General features: G+C 34.2%; 1 protein-coding gene across 1 annotated transcript; it reads left to right on the forward strand.

Moving 5' to 3' along the window:
• Positions 1–4,747: 4,747 nt before the first annotated feature.
• On the forward strand, positions 4,748–7,860 carry LOC112517821 (protein LONGIFOLIA 1-like). Its single transcript, XM_025125193.1, has 4 exons — positions 4,748–5,009; positions 5,135–6,547; positions 6,634–6,820; positions 7,250–7,860. Exons 1-4 carry the CDS (start codon positions 4,863–4,865, stop codon positions 7,825–7,827), a joined length of 2,325 nt encoding a protein of 774 aa, XP_024980961.1. The 5' UTR covers positions 4,748–4,862; the 3' UTR covers positions 7,828–7,860.
• The last annotated feature ends 3,624 nt before the right edge of the window (positions 7,861–11,484 follow it).

Raw genomic sequence — 11,484 nt, forward strand, 5'->3', positions numbered from 1 at the left:
TATTGTTTTTTGTGGTTGGATTGGAGATGATCTTAGTACTTGTTTGTTAACATTTTACCGAGCTTAATATGACTCACAACTTATTCGATTAACTATACATGACTATTTGTTAGTAGCTTAATGATATTAAAAATGACTTATCCAGTAAGCTTCTAGGAGGAGATTTATGCAGAGAGCCAAAAAAATTCAAACTTGTCTCTACTAATTAAAAAAATATGTTATTTCAACCTATGGAAAGACCCTCGCAAACGTCCAATGCCCCATAAGAATATCTAGCTTATTGTTCTAGTGCTTCCGGAAAAATACCATAAAGGAGAGGTCTTATCAACCTTTGAGAATGAGTTTTCTTGAATAAATATAGTAATAATTTGATTCTTCGACGTCGTAATAAATACAAAAACATAAATACTTTCAATCTATACAGACAGATTAATCTACACATAAGACTTTATTCATTTATTAATTAAAAACCAACCAAATAACCCTAAGTCTGACAAGTTTTTCTATATGAACCTGACTAGAAGAGTTGACATTGTTCAAAAGATTGATATATTAATTTTAACAAAAATATACTTTTTAATCCAAATATGATAAAAATAAGAAATATTAAACCATGATGGAAGTCATAAGAACTAAGAACAAAGGAAAGGTTTAATGGTTTCGAGGGGTATGCATGTCATTGAACAAAAGAGAGCCAGTAGGCCACCCCCTTATATTAAATAGGCTCTCTATTTCTTGTTTTTAATTTATACCTTACTTCAGTAAAAAAAAAAAATTAAAAGATGTATCTAAAATGCTCAGAGTAATAAATATGCACCAGCAAGTCTTTAATAGATTACAATTGATTTGATGGGTTAAGTTTTGCTTGTGAATCTTAACTTCTTTTATTAACCGTGGAACGAATAAAAACATGTCACGTATCTCAGATATTTATGAAAATGATGTATACAATCATCATGAATGTTGTAGAAATTCATGTTTATTATTCATAATGAATAGGGACAAATTGAGACATGTAGTTCTTATTTGTCCCCTAATTCATGATGGAAGTTAGGTCATAAGTGAACTTTTCTTAAATTTGAAATAAATAAATAAAATAGTAATTAAATACTTAAAATACATTTTAAATAAAGATTAAAATATAACAATGAATTATGTCATATATCTTTGTATATATTTAATGTCTTGCAAGTCTAAAAAAGATCCAACTTACCCTTGATAGGCCATATATTCAGGGATGTGCTAAAATTGACTTATGTTTCCTCAACAAAACCCCCAAAAACTGCTTCTTGCGAAGGAAAAAGGGGACAAAGGCTAAAAAAGATATGCACTTGCCACGGGCATTGGAACTTGGAAGCATAACCCAATTTCTAATTACCAAGTTATGTGAATTCTATGGTCACATCTTTTACCGTATATATTTGGCAAACGAATTGATAATCTAACTAAATAGAAATAAACTCAAATAATAAACTAGTTTACAGTCGTTGAACATGTCTTACATCTACTTATTCAATTCTAGGTTGTAGATATGTAGACATTTCTAACAAAAAGTGATGTTAAGGTGCATTTTACTAAACGCTTATAGGCAAGAGTAATCACTATCACATACTTTATCGGGTAACATTCTCAGCCATGAAAATGAATTTTTATTGAACGTCTCTTACTCTATAAGTGTTAATCGAGTAAGATATCTCTCCCTCGTTAACCGTGTAAGATTCTCGGTCCTTGCTAAAATCTAGTCACCCGGTAAGACAAGTGAGATCCGGCAAGAATATGGTAAACAACCCTGAAGCCACGTGTGAAACTTTAACAATTTGAATCACGCAAGGCAACACATTTCAAATACTAGGTATGTTGGGTATGCCAAACAAGGTGTAAAACGGGATGGCATAAGCATCATTCTGATCAGTTTTCAAGGCGATATTTGCTCTTAGTAAGACATCATACGTGTTTTGAGGGATCCTGTGGCCTAGAAAAGGTGTCGGCCATATTTTGGGGAAATTGTACATCTTATATACCTACAATTACGATTAGGCTATATACAAGTTTGAATGATAAGGTCACTTGGTATCAGAATATCATTAAGGGTGCGTTTGATACCCAGACATAATAGGTTCAGCGTCTGGTAAGACATGACTGGTAAAATAACCAGTTAAATTTTTTTTTTTTGCATATTTTAATTTATTTATAATAAAAAAAATATTTTTTATAACAAAATATATCTAGAAAGTTTTTTTAGGACGATTAAAATAACACTAAAATATGAAGTTTATTAATTTCAAACTTTTATTTTATACACATACCCTATATTATTATTTTTTTATTAAAATGAATAATTTACATAAAATTAACCAAAATATAGATATCATAATAGAATTTTAATTTAAGGACAATTAAATGAAAGTTTAGATAGAATAAAATATAATAAATAAAATTTACAGAATGAATAAAATGTAAAGATGAAGACGTATTTGGTGTTTTAGAAAAGAATTAAATTTTATTTTAAGGTACATTGGTAAAATATAAACTTGTTCCGCCTTGTTTCATGGGGTGAGGGTGGAACACGTCTGGTTTACTATGTTTTTGTCTGTCAAGGTGAAACAAAAGGATTTTTTTTACTCTTATGTGTTTAGTTCCCTTTAGTCATTTAAGAAGGTTTTCCCTAGTGGTCCAGTCCGTTTTGATGAAACCCTCCTCTTCATTGCTTGACAGTCGTTTCTCCACACATTGATTGTTTTGTTACCACAAGTTCTTACAATCATGTTACTATGTTAACATTGGTTGATAGTTTTGTTAAATATATCTCAATTTCATGTTCTTTTAGTTGAGTAATAAATCAATTCACCTAATTTAACTTTATGTATGCTCAAACCAATTCGTCTATAAGGAAATTATATAAATTGATTGTATAATTTTGTTATTCGTTCAATCGATGTGGTAGAAAAAATTGAAACCGAAACTTACCTTATTTGGTTAATCAAACTCTTTAACTCGTAACCGTTTTGGTTCATATGAGTTATTCCGTTTTTTATTTTTCTTATACCTCTGGAACCCCCAATCAGGGACGAACCCAGGTGGTTTAAGTGGTGGCACGTGTCACCGCTTTGTTCATCTGTCGTAGTGTAAAAAGTTATAGAGTTGTAAAAAGTGTCACCGTATCAATTTGTTATATGACATCATGTATATTTTCAAACTACAATGAGAATACAAGTTTTCATTGGTAGAGTTGGTTTACAAGACATTTCTTCCACCGCTAAGCGAGTTCGAATCCCGTTAGTGTTACTTTCAGTTTTTATCTTTTAATTCCAAATTTTTCATGTTTCTGAAAAAAAAATATGCAATAAAAAATTTGAACACATAATCTTGCATATAAATACAATGAACTAATCAACAGATTAATAATGATTTTATAAAAAAATATTCTTATATATATTTTTTTATAATCAAATGATTTCAATCACTTAAAAAATTTCTATTTGTGTCTCTATCTCCAATCGAAGTTTATGGATCAAACTGTTATCAAACTATCTAGATTCTAGATATACAAGTACTGTTTTAAGAAGACAAATGGTTGAGCAACAAGTCCATGACAATGAAGGACGGCGTGGCCACCGCCACTACACTACAGAGCACTTGACTCCAACAAGACTAAACCATAATCAACCATTTTCCTCTAAAAAACTATTATTAATTTTGAACTTCTTTTGACTATATTATTTTAATATAAAACAAACAAAAAAAGGCCTATTAACAAAAAATAAAAAATTACTACAATATTTTCAGCTAATAATTTTATGATATAATGATGACATTTGTCATAACATTAAAGTTGAGTCTTTTCTCTCGTTTTAGTCATTTCATTACTAAGGAGTGTTTCAATACGCAAGCAAAACTTAATATAGTTTGACATGATAAGACTACTTTTTAGTAGGCTTATAAATTTCTAATGGTTTGGAATCTTAATCAAAACTTATAGTGAAAATAAGGTGTTTATGAAAAATCCAAATGTCTCGAAACCTGACTTTTGGGGATAGTTGAGTTTTATTTTTTGTCACCCGATCCGTCCGAAAACCTAAAGTCTATATATAAATATTATAAAAATATGTTTATTTATCTAATTATCTTTGAAAATCCTAAATTCTAGTTGGTCAGACTATTTTCTAATTTTTAAGCCCACTGTCTGATTTCATCAGTTCTCGCAATCCATTGAATTCATCTTAAAAATCGATCGAAATTATAACCATATTTGAACCTGACTCAACCCGAATCCAAAGCAGTTCGAAATCAGAACCTAAAATTCAAGGTTTGGTTTCCATATCTGAAACCAAACAGATTTTTGTCCATATGAACCTGATCCAACATGTCCAATACACATCCCTAATTATGATGTAATAGCATATGGTGGAATATTTCATTTGTTCTAGATATGATTCTAGAAATCCATAAGAATTATGAATTTACGAGGACTAACTTCTTATTGTGGTAATTTTTCAAGAATAGTGAAGGGATATAATGTGGGATACCCTTCCAAAAGAGAGGAGATGTATTGAAGGAATATTTTATCTATTTATATTTTTTTAATGCGATTAATTAGGATTGTGAAATTAGTAACAAACAAACAACTGATCCGTCCGAGAAGACTGCCCCACCTCCGTCTCTCCTCACAACCACTTGGTTCACCCTCTAAAGTAGCATAAAGCGAAGAGTTGCAGATAAAGGCTCAAAAACACATGGAGAAAACCGTGAGAGTAAAAAATGTCAATGTGAGGAGAAGCCATTAACAAGCTTCAACAAAATATAAAGGCTTGTGCATGTTTGTGTTTGCCGGAAAGATTACCTGACGGTGGTCGGAACTCAGGATGGCCGGGTTAGTTCAAAACCAGAATGCTGAGAAACGAATGGAGAAGCAGAGTGGTTGCATTTCTGGTTTCCTTCAGATCTTTGATCGCCATCAGATTTTGGCCGGAAAACGCATCCATTCCACCAAACGCCTCCCTCCCTCCACCGTAAGTTCTTCATTTTATATTTATCTGAACATTAATTATTGTGGGGTAGCATTAGATGAAACTGTATAGACCGTAGAGTAATTAACCATATGAATTAATGAAGAATTTAAACTGTTTTTTTGCAGGGCGTCGGTGCATCGCCGGAGATTTTGAGTTCCGTACAGTCTCCGGAGTTTTCTGGAGAACTACGAAAGCAAGAGCCAACGAAACACGTGGTGGTAATGCCGGAAAGTCCAGACCGTTCTCAGTCATCTCCGTCGGAAAATGCGACTGGCAACCAGTTAGCAACGCCGCCGACAAAATCTACGCCATTGATTCCGATGTCTGAGATGAAAGATGGAACGCAAAAGTGTTCGTGGAAATCCAGCAAAGAAATGGCTAGACTTTCGCTTGATAGCAGTGCCAATAGTAAACCGTCGGTGGTTACTGACGGCGGCTATGACAAGCAACAGCGATCCTCTAGCGTCATTGCGAGACTCATGGGTCTCGAGCCATTATCATCTTCCGATCATAAACCTCCACAACCCGTCAGCGGCAAACCGGCGCTAAGAAGATCTGCTTCAGAATCCAGAGTTTCGAGAGATCCAGTTCACTCAATATACATCGACGGCAACAATTTCCAAGTGAAACAACCGAAGCAAACGGTAGAACATATTGTTAGAGATGAAGGAAGAAATGTAAGCAACAGTGAGTCTGTAAACGGTAGAGCCTTGAAATCGATGGGATATGGATCGGGAAATCTGAAGTCTGAATCTCTTAGAACATCGCCATGGAAATCGCCTCAGCAAAAAAGAAGTTTCTTCGATTCAGAGGATTTTTTCCCGGAGCCAAACCCGACGACGGTGTCAATGCATGGAGATTTCGAGAAGAAATTGAAGATGAGAGGAATGGATGAACAGTCCAATGATCTAGGCACATTGAAACAAATTCTCGAGGTTCTGCAACTCAAAGGTCTTCTACACTCTACTAGACCTTCAAACGGAGACCGGCACCGGAACTTCGTCTATGTTCGGAATTTGCCTTCCGATGAATCCAGCATCGTGTTAATGAAACCATGGCGATCGCCGGCGTCAAAAGTGGATAATCAGATATCTACAAATGACTCTCGAGGAACGCGTAGATATACCGGCGAAAATTCTCCGGCGATTAGTCCAAAGCGGGAGGGTGGAGCGGTGGATCGGAGCGCGAGGAGTCCGGCGAGAGCTAGAAACTCTTCACCTACTCGAATTGAGAGTAACTTAAAGAGTTGTAATTCCATTGTCAAAAGGAAACCATTGAGCATTGAAATCCAACGAAGAGCAAACGAATCTTCAGATTCACTAAGAAGTTCGCCAAGTAGTTCTCCTAAGCTGACTCCTAAAAGAACCGTATCCGTTAATCACTGCTTGAACAATCGATCTCCGAGAAACCATAAACCATCGGAATCGTCCGCCATTAATTCTACAAAGCATGAAACCTTCAAAAACATTGTTATAGAAGAGGAATCGTCTTCCATTTCTGTAAGCACCGTCTATACACCACCTCCAACCGATACAGAGGTACGCAAATGTGGATTATCAATTACCGCTCATTTACGAGTTTCATTCGATATAATTTCCTCTAATTACAGAAATCCAAATGGCAGGGAAATAGACAAGGAAGGAGTTTGTTACAGCGATGTGACAAGCTACTTCATAACATAGCGGAGATGAACAGCACCACCGAGTCACCACCGATTGCAACCACAGTTTTACCGAGTCCAGTCTCGGTCCTTGACTCAGGTTTTGACAAGGACGAGTCGTCGTCTCCTTCACACAGCATTGATTTCAAAGGTACCCTAAAAATAAACCTTCATTGCGTTCACATGAAACTTACATGTTGACTTAATTAGTCTCCCACCAACATAGCCTTTACCACGCTGATTGTTTCAACCTATTCACATGGGATAATGTAATTGGTCAAACAAATAAATCTAATGATAGTAATAGATATGTACAATGTTAGTGGTGGTGGTGGTGGTTGGAAATCTGATAATGGTGGCAGGCCGGCCGCCGGACGCCGGACGCCGGACGCGGCGTTGGTCATTGTCTTTATTGAATGAGTGCGGTGGTAAGTGGTGACTGCCCTCTGTGTCGGTGTTACAATCGCTGATAATTTTTTAAAGGAAAATATTCAATAATCGTACAGTTCTTTTTCAGCATTAATTTGCGGTGAAAACTGTGTACTGATTTTGGACTTGTTTTTTCCTGTCTTCTAATCAGTTCCTCCAACCGTTGATTATGAAGACGAGAATTGCAGTCGTTCAATCTCGCCGACGAAATCCATGGAACACGAAGAATTCATATCAGATGACACTGATTTTATCTACATTTCTGAGATACTTCGAATGTCACCGTACCTGCATGAAGATCGCAGTTTCTCCTTGGCAGAGAAACTGTACAAAAGTAACGACACTTCAAATGTCTCCAAACGCCAACGAAAGCTCGTTTTCGACGTAATCGTCGAAATCCTCGATCGAAACAGACAGTTGCCGCCGTGGAAGGCTGCTTCGCTTGCGAATTCAGGATCTGGAACATCTCTTAAACAGATCTGGTCGGAATTTCAGAAAATCCGAGAGATAAACACCGGCGACGGTATGCTAGAATTGATCAGTGGTGTTCTAAAGAAAGATCTGATCGAAATCAATGGTTGGATAGATCATCCAATAGAGACATCGGATGCTATACTGGACATCGAACGGATGATCTTCAAGGATTTGGTGAGCGAAGCAATCGTTGATCTGGCTGAATTTCCCGCCAAACGGGTGTTTTCGAGGCCTCAAAGGAAATTAGTTTTTTAAACGAGTTTTAGTTTAATTTTTCGTGCTCTTTTTTCTTCTTTAATATATTTATACATTGTTTTCTGCTTCGTTTTACATTTTGTTATTAGGGAAATTAATTCAAATACTTACTTTTAATTAGATTATTTCTTAGTTTTTTAAAATATTTTAAAAATGTCACTATTTTCATAATTAACAACTCCTCAATTTATGGAGGGATTAAAGTGTAAAAAAGAAATTTTGAATCAGATTCGTAAATACAGGGACCAAATCTGTAAATTAGACCAATGACGTTTTTGAAATTTGGGAAGAAAAATGACTAAAAGATGAATTCAAAGCCTGAAAATGATTATTCCTATTAATTTCCCCTGTTACCATTTTGATTTATTTTACTTAAATTTGATTAATTTATCAAGTATTTAGGTCATGTGTTGTCAACCATAAATTAATTTAAAAAAAGTTCAATAAAAAAACGAGACTATTGAGATATCTAGGCTATTGATTTTTTATGTTAAGTCTGATTAAATGAGAAGTATTTTTCTATTACATTTAAAAGAGTATATTATATAGTATTTATAGATTGTAAAACCAAAAAAGAACATAACCTCGCTCTAAGAACTCCTCCAAAAAAAGAATCTCTCTCCCTGTTCTAAAACAACTAGACGATTTCTCTTTTTCGGTGAGACTCTCGTGAAGTCATGGTGTCTACCTCTTTCGTTGTCCATCCATGTCCAGTATTCAACTCCAATTTGAATACATTTCTAAGCGCCTATATCGGAGATTGTTCGTCTGTTGTAGACACCATAACCATATGGATCCATTTTCTGCACTCCACCATAGGGATCCCTCTTTCTTCTTCTCGACCATCAACCACAACCCCCCTTCTTCCGTTGTAGATGTTGCTCCCCCCTCATCTATCTTGGTTGTATATCATGTTCATGAGGGTTAGGAGTCATTGAAACCAATGGAAGATGAAGAGAACGTCGGTCGTGGAAAATGTGGTTGGATGGTGGTTATAGTTGGGTAAGTTGGAGATGACTACATTGGTTACAACCATGAGTTTGAGGAAGGCAAAGAGAATAGTGGAAGGGAATAGGTAGATCTATTGTCGTAGATGAAAACTGAAGATGGAGATGGGCGGTAGGTTTGAAAATGGCAATGAAGGATGGAAAGAGAGTGACGAGGAATGAGTGAATGGTTGGGTTCCAGTGAGAATAGAAGTTATGGTGACAAAGGTAAGAAGGGATCTCCACATCTGGATCAATCCTAATGGAAGATCAGCATTAATACGGTGCATCGAGATGCTCAAGATCCAACTCTGTGATAAACGTAATTCACGGGATGGGGTGAGATTAAAAGTGATCAAAGATCCAGATCCATTCGTATGCTTTTCTCCTTAACTCATATTCTGACACGATCATTCGTCTATACATATAGACCATTGATCGCTTTTAATCTCAATCACCCCATGAATTGTGCTTATGACATGAATCTATCCAGTGCATCTTGATGTCCCACATTAGTATTGATCTTCAATTAGGATTGATCTAAGTGTGAACATCCGTTGTTATCCTTTTTGTCATAACTTTCATTCTCATCGAAACCCAACCATATATATATACTAGTTGTGTACCCGCGCAATGCAGCGGGAGCCATAAATTTTAACGATTTTGAAGTTTCACTTGGTTTTATAAGATAAGATTTAACGATGATATATGTTACACTTGGTCTTTACATATTAATACAATTTGAATAAATAAGAGTTATGGTTCCAGTTACAGACTATCGATGAAAAAAATTGTATGACAGTTTAAAATCCAATATATTTAATATCCAACATATTTAAACGACTTCACAAATGTGTTCGATTTACACCAAGAGCAAATAACCAAGAAACTTGAGTTTTAAGATAAACACTCAAAACCAATAAAGAAAACTACAAATTTGACAGATTATAAGCCATGAAAAGACCAAAAAAGATGGGTTTTAGAATAAAATTTCAACTGCTTACCCTCTTTCTTGTCAAGAAACTCAGATTAAGATTGAATTAATACATGTATATATATATTTTTTTTTTAAAAACCCAAGAACATATTAATTCAGAACATATTATACAGTGCAATTTGGACAGGCTAACCCCAAAATATATAGTATATATATAAATAAATAACTATAAAAGTAAAAATCGTAAATATTAAAAATATTTTTTCACAATAAAATATATAATAATATAATTACGTCAAAAACTATTCAATATTGGACTAATTTTGAAGGTATTAACGAGACGATTATAATGGTGTAACTTGTTAAAATAAAAATATATTTTTTAAACATGTTTTAATTGATATACGATTATGTATATTAATTTGATAAATGTTTAAAATGAAACATTTAAAAGTAAAAGGCGTAAAATAAATTAATTAACTAATTATAGAGGTATAAAATGTAAATTTAAAATTATAATTTTAAAAAAATGGGTTGTGAGATGGTGAGTGTATGTGAGGAAAGGAAATGGTGAAAAAGTGAAAAAGTAATATAAATGGTATCTTGGTCATTTAGTATTTTAAGACTTTAAGACTTTTGTTGAATTTGTTTTATAAGATAGTATAGATATATGCTAATCGAAACTCTAAAATTTTAATCGAAAGACCAAAATGCCTCTTGTTTGATAGGATTTAATAGAAAAAACTAACGATTGTTGGTGGAGGAGACGAAATTCATTGAAAATTAACAGATCTAAGGGACAAAAATCAAGTAAATGAAGTTGAGGGACATAAACTATTAAAATTGACAAATGTTGGGGACAAAAACAAACTTTAATCTTATTTTAATAAAATATTTATAACTTTCTTTTAACTATGATATATTAATGATTTATAATAAAAATTAAAAGTTAACCAACAAAAAGTGAAACTCCACTTTTAGGTGGTTAAGAACAACAAACTTATTGTTGCATTTACAAGGAAAAAACAATACTCGTTATGACTTGTAGCTTAGTTGGCAAACATAAGATAGATTTCGGGTTCAGTCTCATGTCCTTCGCTAACCTCAGCTGCTGAGTGAGCCAACAAATACTTCATCATATTGATGTCACTAAAAACGGGTTCTATGTCAGATCGATTAAGATTAATGGTAATGAAATCTTGCTCAAAGAGAAGACAAATATTTCAGGTTCGGTCTTAGGTCCTCTGATAACCTCAGTCGCTGAATGAGCCAACAAAATACGTCTTCTCATTGATGTCATTAAAGACGAGTTCTATGTAAGACCGATTAAGATTACTGGTGAAAACAACTCTAAATAGTTATATTGGAAATTATCAAACCATTTTGACCGTTATGAAAAGGTATACATCTTAATTTATTACTCGTGCCTCATGAGTTGTCAATTTTGTTACATCTACTTTTATATTTGGTTTCACTTTAACAAAAAGAAAAAGTATTATTATCAAAGAAATCGTTGGTATTTGGGGGCATAATTATAAAGTGAAAGTTGTAGAGGGGGCGTGGGGGTGCGGTGTGACATGTGAAATGATTTCTATTATGGTAAATACTAAGGTGGCGTTTGTTTTTTAAGAGGTGCTTAAGTCTGAAGTCTAAATTCACTTCTGAAGTCTAAATTCACTTCTGAATTTTAAGAGGTGGTGCTGAAATCTGAAATCTGAATCAGTCAGACTATTT

This window comes from Cynara cardunculus (genome assembly GCF_001531365.2).
Source record: "Cynara cardunculus var. scolymus isolate 2C chromosome LG 9, CcrdV1, whole genome shotgun sequence".
Classification (NCBI taxonomy): Eukaryota; Viridiplantae; Streptophyta; class Magnoliopsida; order Asterales; family Asteraceae; genus Cynara; species Cynara cardunculus.